Here is a 27,539-nt window from a genome sequence, read left to right as displayed (position 1 = left end):
CAGAACGTGAGGGATGCAATCCTGATGCCAAACATAGTAAAATCAGGATAGGCAGCGTTACACTGTTTCTTCTCTGCTAGCAGCTCCAGTCAACAGCACCTTCGTGGTCACGACTGGAGTGTGAAGGTAGGTGTTGTGCTGATGTGTAGGATGCTTTGGCAGCACAACCACAGACGGTTTTACCCAGGAGTTCAGCTTTGTGTCCTGTTCTGCCCTGAGGAAGGAAGGAGCAGGGTAAAGAAGATGAAGGATAGTTTTAAAGCTAGCACTTCTGTCTAGTTAAGCTGGGGCATGCAGTATGGTCACGTTGCTTTAGAGTCAAAGAAACTTTCTGTGTACTAATGCCTAGATCCTTGTCTGTGCTCAAAGCAGGACAAAAGCTGAAGCCAAATGTTTCAAGAGATATTTCTTCGCATAAAAACAAAACAATAACAGAAAAGCATCATCATCGACAACAAAAAAACACAACACAACCTCCTGTAGAGCTGAACAGATGAGCAATCTGTGTGGGAAAAAAAAAAGAGGGTATGAAAAAATAGCTGAGAGATTTCACATCACTACTCTGCCAGTGCTTTTCAGTTTATGTGGAAACTTGGACTGAAGATTTTTGTGTTCTGGCTGGCTCTGCTCCATGTTGTTAGTGCTCTAGCTTTTGTTAATACCAATTTAAAGCACACACATTTCACATTGAACTAAGAAATTATAGGCATGTGTCTGCCTTCACAACTAATAGTATGTTTTCTTTGTTTCTTATATTTCAGTGACACTTTCTGCTGCTACTCCTGCATACTTTCGAGGATTCACATTGATTGCTCTCAAGGAAGGAAAAGAAGGTGACAAAGAAGAAGACCATGCAGGAACGTTTCAGGTGAGAGATCTTTCCCTGACCTGTACTGCTAGGAGTCTTTCTTACTGTACGCTGGGCTCAAAGGGAGCTATTATTTGCACAAGAGAATGCAGAATATGCTTAAGTAAGCACAAATATTGGTGGATGCTGACATGAGAACAGAATAATGTATTTTATATTCTATGCAATCTCTTCAAGAGGTCAAGGCTTTTGTACCTTGACTTCAACTCGCCTTCCTACACTTTTCAAGTTAAGCACGTGCATAAAATATTTGAACTAGAGCCTGAATTTGTTATCCAAAGAGAACATGAAATGTATTTGTTTTTGCTTTTTGTATTTCTTTGCCTAGCTATTTCTGTTCTTTCAGATGTAGATTACCCTTCTGAGAAGCGTGCTTGCCACAGCTGTAATGATTGTTTTATCAGTCATAAATTAGGTTCTGCTGTTTTATGATGCTTAGTAGTACTTTACTTAACGAACACATTCAGTGGGATGAAATGTTGTTTATCATTATCAAAGGATTGGAACCCAGAGCAGTGATTCACAAAATAGTATTTCCATCTATTTCAAGATCACATTGCATGAAAAAAAAATCTGGAAACAGAGAATACACATCATGTTTATGAAAATGGATAGAAATTGTGTAGATTTGTTGTTGCCCAAGATTCTCAAAAGAGGTATTGTTTGCTGTTTGATGCCAAATCTAGGAATGTTGTACATGGTACTGATTATAGTTTACAGGATGGTTAATAATACTGATAGTAATTTCAATAATGATTTATAGATAAAATACGTTACTTACCACTAAGAAGCACGTCTGTGTTTTCAAGAGAAATACTCAAAGGTTTTATTTTGGTGAGCTACAGGGGGCAGAAATCAGCGTAATGCTAGCATCTCTTCCTAAAGGTCTTCTACGTCTTGTTTATAGCATATATGAAGTGCAAACTCAATACGTATTTGAGTATTTGTTTTCCTATCTAGTTTGTCTAGAGGCCTCTTTCTAGTTTTCATACGCTTTCTAAGAAAACCTGGAATAAATGGTAATGTATTTGATATTGGAATAATTCTACCTTCCTTAAAATTAAATGTTTTCCTAATACTATTTGAGAGAAATCTGTTTAATATGAACGTTTTTTTCTTTTTTTAAAGTAAACCAGCGTTAAAGCCTCAGCTGATGCTAAGAAGTAGAAATGGTGTGCTTCATCAGTGTTAAAAAGAAACTTGTCACCAATAATTTCTCTGTTTCAGTTGTTAATGTCTCTGTAGCATGACTAATGGGAAAGAGTTGGCCTGAGTTTTTCCTTTATGGCCAGATGTATGTCTAACTCATAATAAAGTGAGAAACTCACTAAGCTTTCCTGAAACACAGAGGAATTTTCAAGTCAGCGGAGAGTGGGAGGCAAATGGAAATTCTAAATGGATCAAAACATAAAAAGCCTAATGGATCTCAGTGGAGGAAAGGTTGTTTAATTAGCTTTATTGTACGGATTGCAATCTGAGATCGGTATTCTAATTGGGAGAGGAGAGTTTCAAATTTTATGTGCAACTAAATTTGTGTTTCTGTGGGGCAAGCGGTACTCACTGTACTTGTCCAACATTAGTGCAATTAACTGAAGCTCATTTAGATAGTGCCTGCCAGTCCTGCCTGTGTTCATGCAGGTTAAAGAATTTTGTTTAAATATCCGATGAATGCTTACAGTAATAAATACTGATGTCTCTTGTATCATGGTTAGGTGCTTGTAAGTGGAAGAGGAAAAGGGAAGGTTAGTGCAGAAGGTTGCACTGTTTGCTTTGTAACATAAAGATCCTAATGGTGTCTAAACAGTTTTGCAGAATAAGATGTATAGCCATTTGCAGTTATGTATTTCCAGTGCTCAGGTGGAGAACATATTATTCAATGAAATGAGCTAATGGAACAGAACTTGGTGAAAATTGCTAAATAGTGGCAGAAGTCTGGATGCAAGTTCTGGGCTACTGGAATAAAGCTCTGCCTCCATAAGGAAACATATTTACTGTTCAAATAATAATCACAACAAAGCAAGGAACATAAAATGCACTGCATGAAGCAAAGTGCTTCATTTATATTAGCAAGACTTTGTAGCGTAGCTAGGATTGACGGAACCCGAGGCTGACAAATGTAAGACATTTTTTTCCTTCCCTCCCCTCAGAGAACATAACCCACCATATTTTCCAGTCTGTGAATGCTACTTTCAAATCACAAAACATGGGTTGCCCAGACATTCTTGGGCAAAACCTGCACAGGCACGGTACTCAGGTGAAGGTGCCACGGGGCCGTGCCTTCCGGTTTGCACGGAGCTATTGAGCGTTGAACTGATTGTTGTGTGTAATGCTTCAAAATAATGTAGAGGAGCATGTGCTAGAGTAGCAGGGTGTTAAATAAGCACTGCCTTCTCAGCGACTGATACAGATGTGGTATGCTCAGGTTGGAAAAACGTGGTGTTTGGGGTCACGGCCGTGCTGCAGCAGGTTTTGCTGTGAGCCCCCTTGGACGGGATGAACATGTAGTGACCGGCTGCCGTGAGTTTGCCCGGGAGGGGCTTTGCTCTGCCTTTTACAACCTCCTCGTGGCTCATTGACTTCTGTCTGACTGCAAGTCAGCAGGTACGGTCAGTCTTCATTAATCATTAAGCTGCAGGGTCTTGTTCCTATAAACAGCACAGCTGTTAAAATTCTTGGTTGAACAGGTATTTTCTCCTGTACTTTTTTTTGGTTACCTTTGTACTTGTCACAGAGTAGAGACCTTTACAGAAGTGTAGTTTGGACTCCACCATTCTAAATCTGTTTTTCACTGAGAAAACTGAGATTTTTAGGTCTGTTTTTACTGTTTCTTTATTAACGAGGCCAAACTTCTTTTTCTTTGTCTTTGTAGCACACCCAGGGCAGAATCTGGGTTAAAAAAAAAATCACGTTGTTTCCCACAAACATATATTAAATAGCTAAATTAAATATAGCTGGGGAGTTAAATATCCCAAATTCAGTCCTAGAAATATGGGGATGTAATAATATGGCTTTTACTTATGCTAGTGGTAATTGTACAAGTTGGGGGTGCAGTGCGGCACTCTGAAAGCTTCGACTGTTGTGTCCCATTGGACTCTTTACACAAACCTTCCCAACTGCTGTCATGCAGAATGCTGATCCGTCTGTTTTGTAATGTTTAGCAACAGTCTGCAAATTGTTTGAAGGCAATTTAGAAGCAAATTATACTCGGGGGCAACAATCAAGAACTGATAGACTATAGAGCAGTGTCTATACAGGCCATTTTAATCAGCATGGATATGCAATGTAATAGATTTAGTTTAGTAAATAATGTATAATAATAGAAATTTAGTGCCGAACCTCGTCTGATTCATCTTCATTTCTGATGATGAAGAATATATACTCCAAGGAAAGTCTTAGGGGATGTGATGTTTTCTGAATCTTTTCTTAAGAAGTGTTCAACAGCAACAAAACTTTCATAATCTCTCCAAGTGGCGTGTTCAAACCCTTCAACATATTGTGTTTTACGGAAATTTCAAGGAAAACTTGTGAAATATTGTGTGCAAATATGACGTGCTTTCCTGATGTATGGTGATACACTGACTCAAAGGCTCAAAATTAGACATTTCTCTGTCTTGTTTTAGCATAACCAGCTATTAGACTCTTGTGTGATGTCCACTGTTTTTGTGGTATTTTATTTCTGAATGTAGTAGTGTTCATCACAGTAGTGTTCCTGAAACTATCCCTTTGCTCTGCTGATAAGAAAATAAGTGGGTTTCACTTTCTGTGCTCTCGAATGGATGTAAGAACATACCAAGAACCAACGTAAGAACATACATAGGCACAACAGGAGCAAGAGCGAAGGTTTCATTAAAAACATGGCATATATAAAAGCTGGGGGTGTGTGCTAAAGCAGAAAATATGTAAGGAAAGTTGGAGCAGTAGTAGATAAGTAAGGCAAGTGGTTCTTTATCCTAAGTCCTCCTTCTCTAGGTTTACCCTGAACTGCCCCAAACATTTGTCTTTGTTCCTTTGTTTGCTGAAGGGTGATCATTTCTTTTGATGCTGTTTAGCTGACTGAAGTGCTTACCAAAGCTTTTAGATTAAAAGGTATTTTTACAAGCTCTTAGAAAAACAGATCCTCAGTTGCTGTGTTCTAGCATTTTACAGGAATCCTGTGTCTTTTTAAGCAGGCGATGCTGCGTTTTGAAAGAAGCAGTGTAAAAAGGCTTCTAGGTATGTGTCATGATTTACTAGTTTGTGTATTTATATTCAAAGTTAGTTTGTGTTTAAAAAAATACTGCAATTACTTATGAAGCTTTTTATTATTAAAATTAAGCTATGCTTGCCATCTTGATGTTGCACTCAACTGTATATTTTTTTAACCTTACGTCCCATGTTGAGCATATCAGGTAATGAGTAAATGGCTTATTCTGAGATGTATGAAATGATGTTGCTTTGCTCAAAACTCTGCTAGATGTTTCCCTTTCCCAGCATCTTATCGCTGGAACAGAGTCAGTCATCTTACTGCTTGTAAGCATATGGAAGTAATGAATTTTTACTCTGATTTGATGTGAAATGTTCAATCATCCGGTGGTTTGCAAATCATGTGGGATTAATTTCCAGTTTGTACTAAAACCATATCATTTAAGTTTCTTGGTAAAGGTTCCTCACACCAGTGAATGACAGTGTATTGTCCCTATCTAATTAAAATTTCAAACTTTAAGAATTGTTCAGGATTTTCATAAAGGAGGGTTCAGACATTGGGATATGTAATCCTGAAGTGACAGGTGAGGTTGGGGGGGTAAGAAAAGGACGGACACTGTTTATTTCCTTGTGCCTTTAAACCTAGTAATTATGTGGTGACCACATGTATAACTAGTTTACGTTTATCAGAAAGAAAAGAACACAGAGCTGCGTGCATTGGCTTCAAAGAGAGACAGATGCTGTAACACCCCCATACAAAGGGCGGGGGGTTGTGGGTGCAGTTGCATCCAAGCCCCTAAATGAAAATTCTCTTTCTGAAGTTTTGATCAGCAGTTCTGCCATCAGCAGGAGATAAATCAATGTGAAACATCTGTACACAGTCATTGAATTCATGATCCAACGCTATTACAGGAATGTGTTAAAGATGAAAGAATCAGAATGTGCCAGGTATATGACTTGGAGCCTGAGAAGGGAGAGATGAATTTTGAAAAATTAAATGTTATATTTATGTCTCCTGGTCTTTTCAATTTGCCACAGTATTCCTGAATTTCTGCTAAAATCCAATCTTTCCTTGCCGTTATTGCACAAGAATCATTGTGCACATTATTCTAGACCAAAAAAAAAAAAAATTAAAAAATGTAAAATAAGCCTTAGCTCCTGTTTTGTGTAGGATGGAATTGGTTGTCCTTGATGGAAACTTTCACACATTTTCTAGAGCTCCCTGACTCTCATATCATGATACTTTTTTTTTTTTTAAGCTTATATTTAATCTTTGAGTATCTGTCACAGCAAGTTCTAGTGATTAGAAAATGTGAATGAACCCTTTGAATGAGATTACATATAAAAATCACTGGTACACTGGAAGAACTGTAATCTGAACCACTTATTGGCAAGGTTTTGGTTAAAAATTGTTGTGTCTTGCTTCAGACAACAAAAGATTATCATATAAAAGAAGAGTGGTGAGCATCAGGAACTTGCAGAAGAAGAACAGCTCTGTGATAGTAATTATTTATTTACAAATATTTTATTTGTTGATATTTCAAGTTGTGCTTTCAAAAAAACCCACAACTACCTGCTCCCCTGGGGCAGGGAGAGTAGAACAAAAAATAAACAAAAAAACAGAAAACATGCCTCTTGAGATACATTAGCTAAAACTCCAGGATCCAAGGTTTATCAGAGTCAGGTTATCTCAAGTGTTACTTTTACCCTGCCTTGCAGCCTGCCAGTGTATGCTGTCTACCGCTGCAGTGCCAGAGTATGTCATGGTAAGTTATTAGAGCTGCCTACTTAAATCTCCCATGAAAAAGAATATCTACTAGATTATTCTCCTCCTTGGATTAGCAAGACTTTCTGGTCCCAGGAGGCTCCTGAAGAGACTTGTTAGATAATTGTTTCCTGGTATTTGGCATTGGCGCTTAACAAATCAACTCCCGCCTATGTGGGAAGATGTGAAGAGAGGAAATGACACTGGAAGCACTGTCCTTTTCTGCCTTGGAGACTCCAGACTGCTTGTCACATGCATCAGCATTGGGAGTCCCCTTCTTGGCCTCTTGGGACCATTTAATGCTTTACAGGAGTCCTCTGCACAGATCTTGCTTCCAGACCCACAGCCAGTTTTGCATTTGCAATTATTTAATTCAGAGCCCAAGTCCAGTTCTGGGCGTGCAGATCCCACTAGCTCTCTTCTGTCCATTAGCAGAAGCTGTATGTTCTTCCCCCTCAGGCAGTGCTGAAGAGGACACATCCATCTCAGTGACTCTAAAGGAAGGTGTTTTAAATATCCCTTTCCTCCAGCCCAGGTAACCTACCTAACGCATTGTTACTCCAGTGTCAGATAGATGAGTCACCATCTGAAGAAAGACAGACAGAAATTTTAGCGAAGACATTTAACCCAGCGGCAACAGCCAGATGCTTTGCAGTTAGCATAGGATAAACGGACTACAACTCCGTGTATTTGGGCTCCGGTTTCATAGAAATTTCTGTTCAGCATCTTTTTCTTTACTCCTGATGTTGCCATCAGGCTTTCCTTCCTAGATTTCCCTTTTTGTCTCCTCAGTATTTACCAGCTTCATCTAAGGCTCTCAGCAATTATTTTGATTCTTTGTGGCTCTGCTGAGCTAGATCACCACTGTTATCTCCTTATCTCTTATTATTTTTCTTTAATGCTCCATGGCTTACCTCTGTTGTAGTTATTTGCCATTCTGCAGCATCAGAAAACCTTCAGTGTGTCAGTTTCAATCAACAGAACCTCAGAGCAAGTGTCTGTTCTTTGTACTTCCACTTTACATCAGGTTACAGAGCTTTTGTCAGCTATTCCCTAGTGATCTGGACTTCTTCAGCTATTACTGTCTGTAATCCTAGTTATGATAAGTTATGGATCTGGACAATCATGCTACCCACAGAATGATACAGGGTTTTTAAAAGGAATGGACGTTCTGGGGAAACGTGCTCATTTTGACGCTTCTCTCCAGGTGAGTACTGCCAGCTACCAGACTACGATGAGTAGACTGCAGAAGTACAAAATTATAGAAGTACTTGAAAGCCTTCTCTCATATTGTGCTTTCTTTTCCCTTCAAGTGTTTGGGGGGGGGGGGGAGAAGGTAGGAGTGATGGAGGGTGGAGGTGATGGTAGAGACTGAGGCTCAACTTGACAGTTTCTCCAGGCTATATGGACTTCTCAACTCTTTTAAGAAAATCGCGCTTTCAGTCCTCTAGAGATTTGAGAAAGGAACACGTGCACCAGTAGGAGGTCTCCCAGTTAAATTTAAATGGTGGTTTGTTTGTTTTCTTTAATTAGTGGTCTTGAGTGCCTTCAGAGAGTTTCTGGTGGTTTAGGATTGGAAATAGCTCTTATAAATTTAGGAATTTGTCTCTCTCACTGATTCATGAATGGCTGTTACAGAGAAAATCTTTTAGCTACACTTCAGACCATATTAGAGACCTTCAGTTCTCCGGGCTTTGTAGTCATGAGGCAAGTCAGCTCTCATCACAACTCATTGCTGAATTCATTGCTACCAGACAGAATCTACTGTTTGCTGTGCCATTTGTCTTGAGATCTCTTTCTGAATTCAGAATGCAATTTTGCATTACCACAGTGACCATGTATTTAGCTTTCATTATCCCACACTGCATGTGTGCCCTTCTTAGACCTAGATTGCGGTCAACCCTGACAGTCATCCTCCTTTGCAACTGTTCCCTTTCTGATGATGGTAGGAACCTCTCCGTGTTTGCAAAGGGATACTGTTTCAGCTTCCATTGCTGTCCTGAATAGTTGTAATTGATTATTCTCTCTGCTGTGATAGCTCTTTCTCATGACCTAACAACCCAGGATCATTAGTCATCTGATCAGTGTATTTACTCTACGTCAGAGTGGTGTATGTAGACTATGTCCTGAATTCCTCTCCGTGTACCACAGGACATAAAAGCCAGGTAATGATGAACAATATTGCTGTTTTGTCTTATAGTGATGGTGATGCAAGATTTGTTCAGGGAAATTAACATATTTTGATTCTGGTGCATTCAACGTTTGCTTTTCAGTACTTTATCCTAATACACATTTATAACTGCTTTTAGTCTTTTCACTTCATGCAGTTGTGAATGGAAATCCACTATGATGTCCTCAGAATAGGAAAAGACTTTGAAAAATCTACCTGTTCATTTTAAACACATCAGATGTTTTGCTTCAAGGACAGTCTTTACTCAAGAGACTTTGCAGACATATTTCTGATTAAAATACTTGATTTTCTTTGGTTTCTTTTCCTTAAAAGCTTTAAGATAGGGCCAGAATGTAGCTTTAAGACATCTCCTTTCCCTGACCAGACGGAGACTATTTGGGGTCCAAGACCAAAAATCTATATAACATTGCTTTTTCTCCCAGATCTACTCTTACAGGACTCCAGGAGTTTCTCTCTTTCCAGCATAGTGCTGGATTGCTTCAGTGTAACGTGGCCTTGTTCCTCCCTGGTTTGTAAAGTCTGGGATTTTAAGGATATCCCTAATTGAAAGTACTGATAAAGAAGAGCCTCTTTGGACAAATGGACCGAGTTCTCTAACCTAACTATAATTTTGAAAAGGTTTCCTGAAGTGCTGCCCTGTGAGCCACCCCACTGGTGACATTTATTCAGTCCTGTCTGTTCTCCGGTGCCCTTTCTGTTTCCCACTTGCACTGATCCCAGCGTGCCCCCTGCATCTCGTTCTGCGTGGATTACCTGACTGCTGTCATCACTGCTCTAAGAGTCATGCTTTTATTGCTGACTTCTCATCTGCTAAATTGCTCTCTGACAGAATTGCCCTGATCCTATGCAAGACTCTCATCTTACCTAGCAGACAGAGCTAGGAGATCTGGCTTTTACTCTAAGCAGCAGATAAGGTGATCTTTGCCTCCCCTGGTCCTTGACTTGCTCCTTTAGTTTTGAGCCATTTCTTAAAATAGGAAGAGTTCTTCCCTTTTGTGTTGGCAGAACTGGCTCCTCCTCCCCTCCATCTCTTAGCTTTTTTTTTTTTTTTTTTTTTTTTTTTTTTTTTTTTTTTTTTTTTTTTTTTTTTTGCTGTACAAGAGAAAGATCAGGGAACAGGGAACCGTATTTTTAGATACGGTCTCACTACTGAGACCAATCCTGAGTCCAGTGGTTTCTAGGTAGCTTCAGGTCAGCTACTTAGATGAGAGGTGTGCAGGGGCTTGTCTTAGTAAGCAACCACTGCAAAATCAAGGATATGTCTAGAAATTATGTGCCACTTGCCATTATAGTTGTGCCCGGAATGATTCCTGACTTCTCCTCCGAGTAGTTGTGCTTCTGGAGGGAGCTGTTCCTGGGAGTCACCCCCAGTGTAAATATACCTATCAGCAATCACTGAAAGGGGACGGAAGAGTTACTTGTAAGTAATTACATTCCCAATACCTGGGTAGCATTTTATTTTCTCACTATTTATCTTCAGCTACCCCCAACCCTCCCCATTCCGTTGCCCTTTGCAGTTACTGAGAGAAACTGAAAATGGCATGTTCCACTTGTCTTTTCTGATAACTCTGTAAGGGGCAGGCTATGAATGTATGCTACAAGTACAGCACAAGCAGAGTTTTCTGACCTAGGTACTTTTGATTTCAATTTGTACAGACAAGTGAGTACCTACAGGGGCAAGACATTTCAAGAAGCCGTTATTGCTGGTAACCAGTGGGACTTTCTATACAGGATTTTTTTTATTTTGCCAAATAACTATTTGCTGGACAATATTTTGTATTTTGTCTGTGTAGTTACTTCTGATTATTAAAACAGCAGTGTATTAAAAATTAATTTTCATATGAAAATAAATCAAGAGTAGCAAGAAATTCCTGATCCAGTTTCATAAAAGCCAGTGTTTGGCTCTTGAGAACGCTTTTCATAGCGTTCAGTAATTAGAAAGGGAAATTCCCTGCTGGTATAGAGCTACCATTTTGTTCCCCATTCCCTGCATTGTCACTGTGGGTAGGATTATTATGCAATCTCTGGCAAGCTCATCCTAGCAGACTGCTTACTAATTTGTAGGCTGTAGGTGTAAATTGAAAAGCCTTCATCCTGCTTCTGTTTACTTCACAGATTGAACTGGGCTCCAATTATTCTCATCTGTGTGAATTGAGGCACTGTTGTTGCTCTTGCCTCTTTTTTTGTCCTTGTGGGTGGGCATAGCTCTTTTAGACCTGCATTTCTTTTCAAAAGAAACATTTAAAAGAATGAGTACATAAGAAGCAGTTTTAGTACTTACAGTTCTATAACTTTAAAGATTATATATATATATAATATATATCGCTACAGTCACTATTTTAATACAGGTTCCTTAGGGCATTGCCGGTGTTTGTTCATGATTTGTCAGGCACACATCAGGGTTTTGTTCTCTTGTAACTTATTAAATCCACCCCCCCCCCCCCCCCCCAGTTGCATGAGTAAAGCTGACCTGCTTGTATAGCAGGCTTAATAATACCTGATGTTGCTTGGTTTAAGCCTGTTTGTCTCAAACCTATTTTAGCTAACCTACTGTTTTTTTAAAGAGGAGAAAAACAGAGGGGGAGAGAGGGTACATAAAGTAGTAAACAAATACTGAAACTGGATAAAGACTTTATACTGTGACCTGTTTTGAGCAATAGATCACTTTCTTATGAAAATTAGCTACCTATTTTATATTATTAATAGAAGAATGCTTTCTGGAAGCTTCAGGGAGGTATTTTAAATGGTTGCTAAGGCAGCAGATTGCCTCTTATAGGTGGTCCTTTTGCTTTGGCCTCTCTGTACATGATATTGTGGGAACCCTAGATGTAGGAATATAGCCAGAATCTGAAGTTAGTAAATTACCCCCCACGCTAATCCTACCTGTTAAGAAAGTCTGCCCACACATTGTAATAAATCCTAGTGTTATTAAGAGAATCATAAATGGTTTTTGAATTATAAATGTTTGTTTGTTGTACACATAGGACCAATGTATTTTTTTTTTGGCTATACACAATTTCTTGGCTTCCTATGAGATTCTTTCAGTAACCTAGTTTTCTCATCCTCAAAGGTTATTCAAAGTACAAACATGAATTAGAATTTGGTTATGATATATTTAGACAGTGGGATTATATAATAGCCTCACTTTCAAATATATGTGTTCCAAACAGTAATTTGGAACATTTTTCTTAGAGGTTGTGTAGGATTTTTGTTAAGGATGAAAAATACCTATAAACTATCTCCTCAAAATTATATATTTACCTGTTTTTTTCTTCTAGCTTATCTTATGCTCACTCATCAGCTCATCTGATTGCACTAGTTGCAAAATGTATGAAACCAACATAACAAACAGCCAGCTTTGTATGTGGTGCAGATGTTATGCAACTGCCAGCTTCCACAGAAAGAGCAGTGCACATCGCCACATGTTCTTAGGTTTCTAAAGCCATTTGCCTCTTGTTGCCAAGCATGAAAGAGATTTGACATAATTTCTGGAGAATAACAAACCTGATATAACCATTGTGAAAGCTGTTTCTGGAGCACCAACAGTTCTGTTCATATTTTTACATCCATACACATCATGTACAAGAAACTGTTTATGCCTGAGCCAAATAAGCCAGAATGATGTAAACGTGGGAAGGACCAGTGCAAGCATAAAAATATGGAAAACATACAAAGTCAGGATAAAATGCTGAAGTCAGTGCTGTTAAGGTGCTTAAGGTGTTGATGAAACCTCTTATGAATTTAGAGAAATCATTACTACGTTTTTATTCTGATTAAATTTACTGAATCTGGTCCTAAAAATTTCCTGTTGTCAGTGCTACCAGATTTGCATGAACCTTTATGGATATAATACAGCTTTTAAATGTGCTTTGATATTGCCTTTCTGCTGAAGATTTTGAAGTTTTTGTGTAAATTACATTCCATATTTTTTTTTTTTATAAAATGTGGAGTTATCAAAACCAGTTTACAGAAAAATAAACTGTCAAGCAACTTAATCAAGATCACAAATCACACTTTAGCTGTGATTAAACTTCAGGAGTTCTGCTCTTTACATACAGTGTTTGACTCTTGAATCAAGAATGTTTAAATAGTCTTCTTTCTTCTTGCGTGTAAATACTGTCCATGCATAAAATAACAAATGTTTGTGAAACGAGTAACATTTCTGCCACGAGTGTAAAATATAACACGGGAATTTTAAAAGAAGAGCACAGTATAATACTGTCTGTTTGGTGGGGTCCCTAAAAGCAGTTCTGGTAATGGCAGCCGTTGTGCTGGTATGTAATCTGAAAGATAAGAAAGTTTTACGACAATATTTAAATGACAAAAAAGCCTCCAAATACTCTTAGCACTCTAGGCTTGATCATTTAAACCAATAAATGGGTCTGGATCCATGCTGCACTTTAGTTCTTCCTTGTTGCCAGTACAGAATCTGAAGTAGTAGCATTAATATGTATTCTGGATTAGTAAAGTGGATGGTATAATGCCTGCTGAGCTCTGTATAATACAGAAGTATTGTGCATTTAAAAAAATAATCCCAGAAGTAATAATCTCCTTATCTATTAAACATGATTCCTGACCTTTCATTTTAATACTTCTCTAATTACATGGTTCATATTCTGGAGATAAGCCATCATTTTTAAAGTGTCCATATCTCCTGAAAATTAATTTTTACTTCATATGTGGCCATCGGAAGTTGTTTTCCCTCCTTTTGAGACAGCATTTTGTCATATCTCATTTTTAAAGTTTTTTTTTACAGTGGCATGCTTCAGAGGATTGTTTCCTGACGCACTTTTACAAAATTTGTATGATTAGTGTGTATAAAGATGTAAAAGAAATTTATTGAGAATAATTCAAAATAACATTGAAATTATCATGCTGGCGTGGTTGGTCTTAAACACTGAGATAGATTTCTTTTATCACCAAAATTCAGCCTTAGAAACGAAAGAGGCTTTTCAAGAGCTAGAAAGCACTTGCTGGGCCATATTTAGTTTCTGCAGTGAAAATCTGTGTTATTGCTAGTGCTTCCACGCTGTTCGTGTTCTGCAAACGTTTGCATAGGTAGGTTAGACTGTTTGTGTCACTTCTGTTGATTCTGGATACATCCTGTTCTCAGATTAAAAAGAACAGATTCAAAACAAACAAACATACAAAACTTTTACAGCTATCTGCTTGAGGTTCTCACTTAACCCAGGAGGAAGGGTCAGCTGTTTATATTCCTGCATACCCACACTTTCTCACTTTTTAGAGAAGGCAATATTGTCCGGACTCACTCTATTTGGTGCTGTACTTAATTTTCCATTATATTTCTTGCTTGCGGGACACCCTCCCTAACCTGTTTAAAGTCCTGTGACCGAAAGCAGCTTTCCTTCAGGTAGTGTTTCCAACCTTGAGCAGATGAAGCATAATAAAAACAAGGAAGTGCAAAGGAACCGCATCCCATAAACAGCACAAAATCACTGTCTGTAGCTTTGCTACACATGCTTGTTGCTGTGTGTATTCCATATGATGAGACTTGTATGCAATTTTGTCTGCCACTAAGAAAGAGTTAACATATATGTCAAAAAAAAAAAAAAAAAAGGGTCGTTTGAGCCTTGTTTTGCAATTTTGGAACTTCTAATTCCAGAACTGTAAATGTTGATTCTGTTTGCTTTCCAATCTCTTAATTGCATTTCTTCATTTTTGTGTTAAAGTCTCCAGGACATGGGGCAGGACCTGAGCCTCGTGTCACCCCTTAGCTAAAAGCTGTCATCATCGACATCAGTTAAAACATAGCTAGAAAAAGCATAGTAGCCAGCTGCTACTCTCCAACTTCAGTTATGGCTAGAATCGCCCACGTGAATTGAGCACTGTACTGTGGTGGTGGATAGTGTGTGTTGTGCACGAGATGAGCACAAAAGCACCGTGATTCTCCTAGAACCGTGCCTGTCCATTTCCAGACACTGTATGCTGCCGTTTAAACATCGTGTGTAGACATTATTATTATTCTGTGCTCAGTTCCATGAAATTATCTGAGTGTTTACATCTTTGAAAAGTACGACTAAGAGCATGCATAGGTGAAGTTCAGCCGTTTGGGACCTCAGTTTTGTTGATCTTTTCAGATGGCTCTTAGAAGCACAGTAGGAGGGGGGTCATCTCTTTTATTCCACTGAAAATGGATTGTTTGCCAAAAGAAAAAGGAATGCTTTATGGCATAACACCTGCTGCTGCCTTCTTTTACATCATGAATGTTGCTGTCTCTTCATATTTCAATGACCAGAGTAGTGGGGGAGAGCTGAGTGCAAAGAATAAGATCCTGAGATTTTTCAGAATTGTCTCTAATATCAATCCATATATGAACAGAAGGTGTGTATACTGGGACTGAGTATCAGACCAGCTGTAGCACATGAGCAATAATACCTCAAGCATACTTAAGACAGTTCAGATCATCAGCAGAAAGTATAGGCAATTTTGGTTGCCTTGCAGTTATTTGTTGTTTTTTTCTGTCACTACTGTATGAAGGGCAGACCCAAACAACACAGAAGAATTATTTATTTTCCACAACTCGGGCTGGTAGCAAAAAGGGCTATACAGAGGGGTCTTTGAATAATACAGAAGAATGGAACTGGTTGAAATGAGAAATTTCCCCCGTCAAAATACACTGTTGTGCTAACTAATACAACAATTAAATGACTTGGAAATTTCCAATCAAAAGGTTGTCAGCACTTTGTATGTAGATAAAAATGAAGCATGCTATTCCTTGTATTGCATTATTTATAATAGATCATAAAATATTGAAGCAACACTACCTGATGTGATGAAAAATCAAAACATGTAATTTCAGGATAGATTGTTATGAATGCATTTAAAATTACACAAATGTTTTACATGATATTGACTAAAACAGCATATTTTCAGAAGAAAAATGTATTTTGACAAAACTATATTATGAAACTGGAAACTCTGTGAACTAATATTTTCCTACTTCTTGCTGTTAGTAGTCAAAGGAGTTCCAAAGCCTAAATTTCAGTGAAAGGCCACCAGGTCAACTAGAAACTTAGCTTATTTTAAAGCATGTTTTTGGAACAATGGAATATCTTTTTAGAAATCTATTGTATTTCACCTGGATTTGCTAAGAACGTGAAGGAAAACACTGGAAATAGAACCAAAGTAAATACAGTTTTTGTTCATTTAAATCCCACATTATAACTTATTCCATTCTTCATATCCCTGATGCCATACACGTTTGCCTGTTTCACAATGATGGAATATCGCTGAGAAGATTGTTGTTGCTGCTAGAGATCTGCAATTTTAAGTTTTCCTTGCTTATGTGTCAAACTGATTTGGAAATGAATTTTCTAGTTTCTTAATGAATGTCACAAAAAGCTGTTTTTTTCCCAAAGAAAATGTACTTAACTCCCCCTCAGTCTGCAACCGCATACACTGAATTTCGATTTGCCCTAATGAAATTTCAAATGAAACAGCTTCACAGTTTTGCTATACATATTCAAGAGAATTAAATTCCTTTGAGACTGAGATATTTTTTTTTTTTTTCTGAAGCTGTTGTGCTCTGTCATTTGCATGTACGGTATGATGGGAGTGCACATTTTTAATTAGAAAGTCTATTTACAGCCATGAAGTTGACACACATAAAGAAAGCTTATATTTCAAAACAAAACGCGCTGAGACATCAGGAGGCGCAAACTTAATCTAACGTTTGTATATATGGGGTTGCTCTGAAATCCGCCTGCAGCTTTAGCTCTTATGTGACAGTGCCATAAATCCTGGATCTTTATTTTACAGTCAGCGTAGCAGCGTCACGGCAAGAGATGCGAGCAGGCTCTAGCCCACCTTCTCCCTCGGGCCCCTCCTGTCCCTTCTGCCTTGGAGCAGGGCCCAGCTGCCAGCCTTGAGCCGTGGCTGTGGCACAGCGTGCGAGTGGCTGGGCACTGCCTGGCACCCTCTGCGCAGGACCTGGTTTCGGGCATGCCCGCCTCGCCTCGGGCCTGTTGCGATGCCATTCTTTGGGAATTTGCTGTCCCCTGCACTATTTTTCTTGGAAGTGCACTGACAATGCACAAACTCTTTTCAGAAGCAGATCAATCAAAATCACTGTCTTTAATAATTCCCGTAAAAAATGGTGCGCACGAAATATTTGACAAGATTCATGGTCCATGCGCTAATACAGAAGTACAGCTAAGCAAACTTGTTATTCAATACATTTGGTGATGCAAAATGGCATCAGTGTATCCACAGGACTGTGCAGAGCCACTGTACAGATGTGTGAGTGGGGAAGTACTCTTTTAGATCCTAGTGCAACACCAAAGTTGGAGCTGTTTACATTGTGCAAGTGTTTTGTAGCATTTTAACATTAGACAGACAGCAACACCTGCATAAGAAGATGCCGCCTTTTTCCTCTAACCTTGCTAAATACGCTGAACTTCTTCAGCCTTTTGTTTAGGACGAAACTTTTTCACTGAGGCATACTTCTGATTGTCATACTAGGTGTAGTGAGTAAGAGATACGTTGAACAAACCTCATCTTCATCATTTTACCCTGCCTGGAATTAATATAAAAGCAAGAAAACACAATATTATTATTTTTTGTTAAAGGGTTGTCAGTTCTTATGGTGTTACTCTGTGCACAAGTACAATTTGATACAGTTCAGTTTCTGTTGTTGCAGTTCTTTTTTTTTTCAGTATTTCAATTTACAAAGCTATGAAGGATTTTATTATATCTTTCCTAAGATTCTGTATTTTTTTTTTTCAGAATCCATTTCCACATATTTATTTCCCTTGAGAAGATTTTAAAACTCTCCAGCAGCCACCTCATACCATGATGAAATATATTGTTATAGTCAAGGGAATACAGAACTTAAAACCAAAAAATTCCATTAAATTACTTTTCTTTTTCATAATACTTTTGCCGTTGTTTTGCTCCCTTTCTGAGCATTTTGTGTCAGAGAGCATTCAGGCAGAGTGTCAAAACGATGCTTTTATACAGATTCAGTTTTAATATTTGGCGTTGGGAGGTTTTCATTCAGGCACAGCACTTAACCCGTGTGGACTGCAGGCAGTTTAATGAGAGCCTACCAACTACTTGAAAAGAAACCTAAAGCCTGCCCACAGGACTCCCCTTCTCGCCAAGGTACGGCTTCGCTGGCGCCTGGCTGCAGCGTGTCTTCCTAAAGCAGGATCCTCTCCTGCCAGAAGGGAGAAGGCAGAACTTTCTGGTTCCCTTGAAACTCTCAGCAAGCGTGTTTCACTTACCAGAAGGGTACTCCAGGTGATGTGAAATTAGGCTTTATAGAAAAACCTGGATACAGAGGCAGACAGGGAAATAGTTCCTGAATAGCCTGTATGATCTGCGATGCCTTTTAAACAAGGAGAGAATCTGAGAATCTGTACACTAATAGTTCAATGGCATTTCAAAAGGAAAAGGAGCCATAGCCTGGATCTTTAGCTCTTGGCTGTGCCTGGTGTGCAGGCGTGCACTCGTACATGCACAAAGAACCGGTGACTTTGTAATTGCTCACAACTGTTGTCAGTGCTGTCACCGACCATGCCTGACTTCCTGCACCCCTTCAGTATGAGCAGTATTCCTGAGCTGATGCAAGTAACTGTGCAAAAGGTTTGTGAGCTCTTTTAAGGAGGTAAATGCCTTCTTAAATTTATCTGTATAAAGCCTGTAGTTGCAGATCAACAGTATTTCTGCTCGAAATGCGGTTTTAGCAATGGATTAACTCTCTCTGAAGTAGATAATGTCCTGTACACAGCCGTCTGAAGGCTGAGGGAATTTGTGTGGAATATGCTTGAACTAGGTTGGGATGTATATTTTGGCACTGAGAAATTCATGAAGACCATGTGTGCCAGACCTGCTGATGCTTCAAAGCTCCAGCATCAAGCAGGACAATAATGCTATTAAAAATATGTATTTTCTGTAATCCTTAAATCCCTTCTTAACTTAAATGAGGAGCTCCAAGTGAGGTAGCTATTCTTGGCAGCGTGTTCTTAATGCTGAGTAGTGTAATAGTTTCTAAAATGAAGGATAAATGAAATGCCTGAACGGAGTAAGTAACTGAAAAATGCTGATCCAGGAAAACATGCAGACTCACACTTTACTATGTATTTCAAATGACTTTCATCAGTTCTGATGTACCTAACAGCAGAAGAGGTATTGCCTTTGTACTTTGCTCACCAATATTGTAGGAGAGTATCATCTCTATAATACTGTTATGACTATACTGGAGAGGAAGCCCCATCTAGGTTTAAGCACACGTTGCAGTTGGTGATAGTTAGAAAAGGTCCCTTTGCCTGACAATTAATGCTCTGACAAATGCAAAACAGAGTGGCTGGGGAAGAAGGAAAGCTGTTATCATCACTCTGCAGGAAGAACTGAGACAGAGAGGTGGCTTCAGTAGGAGAGCTATGTATGTGGTTTGACTAGCCACTGGATAATTTCTTCCTTACCTGGTGTTTTATGTGTCTCCTTGAATTTACCATTCCTCTTCCTTTGATCAGCTGGTCTTGCAACTGGGTTCTTATCTGAGATGTTGTGCTGAAGGAAGAGGCCAGTTCCTGAGTAATAGTCACAAATTAAATTGGCAGGGAACCTGGAGTTCTTGCCACAGAAATGTAAATGAGAAGTGCCTGTGTGAGCAGAAGATAAGGAACGTCCATGTCTTCTGTGTGAGTCCACAGCAAATATTTCTCTGGCACTCCCATTCATTGCTTGCGTACAGCTCATTACTGTGCTAAAGATACTGATATTATACAGTTGTGGCAGTGGTACATGAACGATAATCTTATCAAAAGATTCCTCGTGTAATTCATTTCAAAGGGAAGGGTTACACCCTCAGCAGCATTACTGAATGCCAACATTACCAAACTGCTGAAACGCCAGAATTAGTAGGTAACGATACCCAGCACGTGTGCTTGCTTCTTGTTACGTGAAATTCAGATTTTCTTGTCTGTTTTTACTTAAGCTTTCCAGAAGTGAGGATGTGAATGGTGGATTTAGGACTGGATCACATTTTCTCTCTCTTGTTAAAACAAGAGAATTTCAGGTTTTCAGTTGTTTGCGTTTCTCATCCATTTGAGAGCTTAAAGCTTATTTTGATTGTGAATGAAGTTCTGGGCCACTGAATTCTAAACATATTGTTGACTGGACTTGAAGGGTGATTAGAGGTGCTTATTAACAAAACATCTATTAGTTCCAGTGAAGGCACATCCTTTCAACTATTTATAAATGGTATATTAGTTCAAAAAATTTTACGTATTGACAGGAGAAAAGATGCGTGGGCTCAGGCAGGTAAAGACAGTTGCTGCAGAAATAGGGGAAAATCCTAATACTAGTGCAAACAGGTTCCTACAGTTTCAACAAATTATTAAGAATTTGCTGACAAGATACTCAGTTGGATATAGCAAAATGCTAGTGCTGATTTTTAGCTAAGTTTACAAAAACATCAGGAAAATGTGCTCACAGCAATCATATAGTCCTTCAGCTTTTCACAAGCATATCCATAAAACATAACTCTAATTTAAGCTGGATTCAGTCCTGCAAGGTACTGAGCACTCTGTTTTATCAGTGACCTTCAATGCCTGCTTAACATAAGATCTGAAGTTGTTTTAAGTGTACATTTATAAACCTTTGTTTTATGCTCAGACAGGAAGAACCTGCATGAATTATTTACCAAATGAATTTAGAAAATGTAGGGGAAACATATAATTTGTAATGTATACTTAGTTTTTTTCTTTCTTTCTTTCTTTCTTTTTTTTTTTTTTTAATGTGTATGTGCTTCTTCATGCATGAGTGGCCCACTGTGTCAACCAGAGATTAATCTTTTATTCACGGAAAGTTTCTTATGAATTTTTGGTGCTGGCAGAAGCAACACCATATATATATATAAGCAGCAGTAACATGGGCAAAGTGCTCATGCTGGCTTAAATGTAATCTCCTGACAGAGACGTGAGAAGACTATCGATGAACCCAAGGTCAAGTCTGGGGGGAAAACTCAGTCTGTCTTGTGCCTTTTCAAATAAGGATGTTTGTTTGTGGGGGTTGGAAACAAATGTGGGAGGAATTTTGATACTGTTTTTAATTGAACATTTTTAAGAGCTCTAAGTTATCACTGTTAGAATTGACATGGATCTCAGTCCTGGGCTGGCAAACCAGTGCTAGAGGGGACTTCCAGTTTTTTGGGGAAACATTTCAGTCTTGTGTCACCAGAATAAAAATGCCAGTATATTGACCCTTTTAATGCAACGTCTCAATTTTCACAACTGCTTTACTGGGGGGAATTTTTTCATCCAAGGCATAGTTTCTAGTCAGAGGAAGAGGTCTGTCAGAAGTGACAAAAGACTTTGAATCTGGGTGGAGGGACAAAGGTTCTGAGTCATCTAGAACATGGATTCCGCCAGGGTGTTTTGCAGCCCCAAGGAGTGCTCCTACATGCAGGAACAGTCAGCTTCAGGGTTGATTTCTCAGTCTCTTCCCCTTTGTTTTGTAGAAAGAGTAAAACACTTCCCTGCTGCCCGAGTGGAGAGACTGGCTTCGCAACTTGGAGAGAAAGTCCTTGAAATGGAGCAGTGATTTGAAAACACATCAGTGCTTTCATCACCTGACTGTGGAGCCAGTTTTTCCCCTCGGTTCAGTGAGAACATACGTGAGGTAGAACGGATCAGAGAAGAGGGTGGCTGAAGGTTACTCTTTTTGGCAAAGTTCACGCTTTTGGTGAGCAGCTGGATTCAGGGAATATGCGATATGGGAATCTGCGTCTTTCATATCAGAAGTGGGGTCTTAAAAGTTGGTCCCAGAGCATGCTCAACTAGAAGGTCTTTCAGCTTTTGCAAGACAAATATGTGAATAAGGTTTTCCTTCTTAGACCAGTGTGCATGACAATGAAAATACAAATATATTTTGCAAAACAAGATCCTTATTCCTAGCAGTACTTAAATTTCAGTTTTAAAAGTAATTATGCTACAATCCCTTAGTATGCTGTCAGAGCATCCTCAGCTGTAAAAGATGTAATTCTCAAACTGGAGCTCTGCCAGATTTGGTTTTGTTCTGCTTGCTGGGTTCTGTGGGCATCAGTGCAACAAGCTGGGAGATCTTTGGCTGAAGTGGGCTGTTCCTTTTACCAAAGTGAGACAAAAGGGTGGTACGTGGGGCCATCCCAACGTTATGGCTTCCCTGGATTCAGCTGACTTGAATTCCTAGTTGATTCTCTAAAGCACTTTTCCATCCAATTTGAGCTATCGGTATGGCACAACATAGGCTGAATATCTGACATCTCATATTTAATCTCCTCCCAAAGAACTTCTGTTTATGACGTCTGAGGCCAATTTGAGGCATGACAAGCTGTTAAGAATAATAAAAAGTATGTTTTTAAAGAGCATTGCACATACTGTTTTGGAAAAGGAGCTCAGTGTCTGTATCTCCACTACGCAACTGAGAAACAGACTACACTGAAGTGATTTGAGAGAGGTTTCTCAGCAGAGAGATTCATGTTCGTGAGTTCCAATTGAGTGCTTTATCCACATTGCTATATTTTATCTCACTTTATTTTATGAGGCTGTGAAAAACTTTTCTTTCTTTGCACAACTTCCAAATGTCTTCTATGTGTTATGTGTCTAGAAAATCAGATTAAAATAGGATATTATATATGAAGTGCCTAATTTTATTATATATGACTAGACAAAATGGCAGGAAATATTCTCAGGAAAGAGCAAGAGGTTGTTTTTTTTTTTTTTTTTCTTTCCTCTTTCCAAAGAAATGTGTGAATATTATAAGCTTAAATGAATGGTCCTAAATGTAGTGACTGCAACAGAAATGTGCAAAATCCTAGAACTTATACTGCTTTAGGATTGTTTTATAAAAATCCTTGATGGTTTGCGAGGTTGACTTTTTATAAAACATCACTTTCAGCAAACAACATTTCTCCCAAGGTGAAAGCAGTTGAGACACCACATATCAAACGTTACTTTTCCCTGCCAAAACTTCTTACCAGATTGAAACAGTGGTTATTTTTTGCCAAGTGACTAATATTCATATGGAAATAGTTTGACAGTAACACTGAATATGAAAGAATCCCTCAGTGAAAGCATTACCCAGCAAATGCTCCATTTATCTTCATTGAATTTATTGTGGTTAGTCTTTTCTGAAATGGGTATGTTAGCACTGTAATCGTGCAGTTTTGGGTTGGTTTTGGCTCAGGTAATGGGAACTGCAGCTAGAGGACTGCTCTGATTAATGCTGACTGTTCCTGTGGGGCCTCTGCCAGCAAGGGATTGCCACGGCACAGCCTTGCTCGGCATCCCTGTCATCCCTGCTGGTTGTTATTCTGTCTCAGGGCTGCGGTAGGATGGTTCTACCTCTTAATCCTTGTAACAAAGTTACAAAAGTAGTATTTCTTCATTGCCATTTGACTAAGCGTTCATAAAATCTACCCTTTTTTGTTTGTTCATTTTATGCTTCCAAATGCAAGCTGTATTTAGTCCATAAACAAACCCTGATTTCATTGAAAAGCAAGTTCAATGTTTTACCTACTACCTGAATGTAACAGGAAAAAAAAAAAAAGAAAAACAATAGAAAAAAAATGTTAGTGCGCTGAATTGTTCAGTACAGACTCCGACCTCAGTAAATTTACTCTAGATTTAGGTCTTCACTAAATTATATGTTGAGATGAGCCAAAAATTTCTTCAAAACTAAAATTGTCAATCTCGGTCAAAATTGTGACATTATTTCAAATGTTGTAAAATGAGCTGTGTAGACTGAACATGAACTGAAGCATGAAGCCTTCAACTGTTTGCCACGCGAGGCATAGAGCAACTCGCAGCTTCTGTACAAAATGTCGTGAGAAGTCCCCTTCCACAGTTTACTCTTGCTGATTTGTGCGCTCTGTCGCTTACACTGGGGCATTCTCTTGGGCAATAGTCAACTGGCGCTCTTCAAACCTTTACGTGCCAAGGTGAGAAAAACAAGTTCAATCTTCAGAGTAATTTCCTGTTTCTGATGAGGATTGTTGGATAGGGTTGGCTGCATTAAGAAACTAGAATTTTTGAAGGGATTTCATAAGGTAATACTGTTCAAAAAGATTTTGCTCTTTCCTTGCTGGATCTTTGTGGTTACTAAGAGCTTTTCATACATGAAATGAGAGGAATTTTCTTAGTCAAAATAGCTACTTTTTGAAAAAACCTATAGATGGAACAAAATGAGATTTACAGCTATGAGAATAATGACAGCTTTCCATGCCTAATAGAGTTTCTCCGTTAGAGATTATAAAAGTAATATGTTATCTGGAAAAAGCTGTATTATCTGTCAAAAATACTAGTAATGTAGTCTGATAAAGGAGCTTAAAACAGTTCACCCAACCATTTTCATATAAATGTTAATATTACAGCTAAGGATAAAAATTCATAGGAAACAAAACTTGGTTCTTCTTTTGTGAACCTTAAATCCACTCTTTGTGACCGCTTAGATGGAAATTTCTCAATTCATAACAATCAGAGTTCATATGTCTCAAGTTTCTGGTGTGGCATTTTCTTGATGGACCGTTTTCAGTCTACTTGCTAATGCCTTCAGCATAAGCCCTGGAATTCAACACGTTACATTGATTGAGTTAATTGAGAATCGTTCAAACCCAACAAAAAGTATACAATTTAACATTTTGCAAATGCTAATTGATGACAAGTTGTTGTTATCCATCACTGTTGATATAGGTGTTCTTTCTTCCTATATATTGAGTTAAGTAAAGAAGAAATTGCTGTTAAGCTTTCCATAAGCAGTTTCTCAGCAGGAAAGGCTGGTTAGCGTAGATGCTGGTAGTGCAGTGCTTTATGTTTGTTGTATGCCAGGTTCTTGTTACACCAAACTGTTTTCTTCCTCTTGTTGTTTGAATTGCACCTTGAAATAGACCTTATGGCCTGTCCTGTGGTAGGTGTAATATGGCTTTTAGGTTAGTTCAGACTGCAGAACAATTTGCGATACACTATGACATAAACAAGGTTCTTGATAGTGAATAATTTTGGGACATGTTAATTAATACGATTTTCAGACAGGATTCTCTTAGTAGCTTGTCTTTCCTGTTGATATCCAACACAGCCTTTTCACAGTGAACACACTATTCAAAATTTTTGGTTGAAAGAAGAGGACAAGTGGACGGAATTCAAATACTTTTCCCTGTAGTGTCTCACACTATTTAGTTAGTTAATGTCTTGGAAGCTACATGTCTCTCTTTTAGTTTTTCTTCTCTTGCATCAAAGACTTGATCTGACTATCTAGCATCATACTTTTGTAGAAATGGAAGGGTCCTTTTTTCACCGAAGACTCCAACTACCTTGTGCCTGCGATGAAAAACAAGCAGGTAGCTGGACACACAGGCAGCCAGGTGGAGCATAATAAATCTTGTGCTGATACTGCTTTCACAGAACTTACCATCACATTACCTGACTACATTAAATCTTTGCTTGAATAAAATCTCTGCTCAGGTAATGATTACAGAATTAAATTTGACTTCCAGTAACAAGATTGTAGTCTATCTATATAAAGTCTGTGCTAGAAGTTACATAGTAATAAACTACATGCACATTTTAGCCATGCCTTTCTTTGAGAGATTTGCATATTGTTCACCAGTGCTCCCAAGTGGCTAGTCCAGTCTTCAGGTGCAGTGCTAAAGAAGGCAATTCTCAATGAGCCCAGCAGCGCTCATTTATGCTACACAGCTTTGGATTGCAGACTACAGCAAGACTGATTACTGACACTTCTTAAAAATGTCCCTTAGACATTTGATTCGTCTAAGTATAAACTCCAAAGGAAATACTGTGTCCCTTATTCAAAGAAATTGATTACAAAGGAAAGTGTATCTTCAAGGTAGATGTGCTAAGACTTCGTACATCATTGCTTTTCCCTTCTATATAATAAGCTGTGCTCTAAATTAAATCCAAAAGTCCAAATATTATTACTGTTATGTAAACCCAATGCTTTTTTCATAATGGGAAAGTTTCTTCAAGTAGATTGCAACATTCTGGAAGTCAGACTCCTTATTAACTCTTCCAAAGAAGAAAACTGCCTACAAAAATGCTTGTCTTCTGAACTTTTTTTTTTTTTTAATTTGGTTGTTCCATTAGAGCACAGATGTTTCAGTGGGTGGAAAGTGATGATGTGTCCACAGAACAAGGAACGGTGCTGAAGGTCCTTGCCAGTGGTTTAAACAGTGGACACAAGCCAGTAGAGGATTTATGTAACTTCATCTCCTTTGTACTTAATATTAATTCCTTTCTTTGTGGTGTACATAACTATTTTTCTAAGTATTTTGGCATTTTAACACCGATGTACATTTTTAAGTGCTTTTAACAGCAGAGAGGATCACTGCCTGAATTAGCTTATTTGACTAACACTTTATAGAAGTCAGATAGTGAGGTCTGTCACTCAGCATGAAATGTTGTAATTCTTAGAAAAGCAAACCACTCATTCATCTGTTTAACAACCAAGCATTTATCCAGTCCTGCTTTTCAGGAACACCCAAAACTCCTCAACCTCTTCAATGTCTGGAGTAGGCAAAGAATGCAAGATTGAACCTGGGGCTGGTAAACTCCCTTTTAATATCCTTACTTCCATGTTTGTAGATTTATAAAAGTTCAGCCAAATTCTACTCTCTGTGATGCTCATTCAAATCCAGGTTAACTCCAAGAGTCTTGTTCAGGATTTACACTAGTTTCCCTGAGGGAATAAATTATTCCAATAATATTACAATCACAATAGAAAGCAAACCAAAAACAAAAGCCACTAAATAAAATGTTAAGACTTAATATCATTGAATTCGTGGATTCAAAAGAATTCATTGCATAGAGATATACTCCTTTTGAGACCTCAGATTCTTGGGCCAAGTGTTCATGTTAGTTTTTAGGATTTTTGTTTAATATACAGTTAGTTTGCTGGTCCATTCTTGAAAATGTGAGGCTTCCTGTTACACATAACCTAGAGTTTAGCAGGCTATAATTTTGCAGATGCTACATTTTAATCTGCATGCTTTTTTCCTGCCAGTTCTTTCCTTCTTGCCTATGTGGTCTGACTTGATTCCAGAATTAAAATCAGGATTGTATTATTTTTAGAGATTACATATCTTTTTTTTTTTTTTTCCCCAGTGTTGGCCAGGATACTATTGCTTTCCTGTGTGTTATGTGAGACTGCAATAATATCATCCACCACCCTAAAATATTGTGTCATTTGGAATCCTGTTATATAAGTGGTGAACCATTCCTGTATTGCACCTTGGAACTTATTATAGAAAATCAAACCTCCATGGATATGGAAAAAAAAAAACTTTTAAAAAATATATATTTGAAATGTTTTTGTATTTTCCTGAAGTCCTAGAATCTGAAATTTATAAAATATCTTAAATATGTATTTTAATATCTCAGATCATTTGATGTTTGAGTTTTTCTAGCTAATATGGGAGTTCTATACTGTATTCCATCAACAGTAGTAGTCTTTATTAAGAAAGCTTCAGTTTAATTTTTCTTCAAAGGAACTCTTTTTTGGAGGACCTTATTCTTTTA

The 27,539-nt window shown here is 38.3% G+C and overlaps 1 protein-coding gene across 3 annotated transcripts in view; it reads left to right on the top strand.

Moving 5' to 3' along the window:
- Positions 1–27,539, top strand: part of SPON1 (spondin 1) — a 229,661-nt gene that overhangs the window by 49,765 nt on the left and 152,357 nt on the right. For all 3 annotated transcript variants that reach the window (XM_083837884.1, XM_083837885.1, XM_083837883.1), the window contains one exon: positions 762–868. In XM_083837884.1, coding sequence (XP_083694010.1) covers positions 762–868 — 107 coding nt within the window. The remainder of the gene's footprint in view (positions 1–761; positions 869–27,539) is intronic.

The sequence above is a fragment of the Anser anser genome (genome assembly GCF_964211835.1).
Source record: "Anser anser genome assembly, chromosome: 5".
NCBI lineage: Eukaryota > Metazoa > Chordata > Aves > Anseriformes > Anatidae > Anser > Anser anser.
Note: the sequence above shows the minus strand (reverse complement) of the source record. Positions and strands in the feature narration are given on the sequence as shown.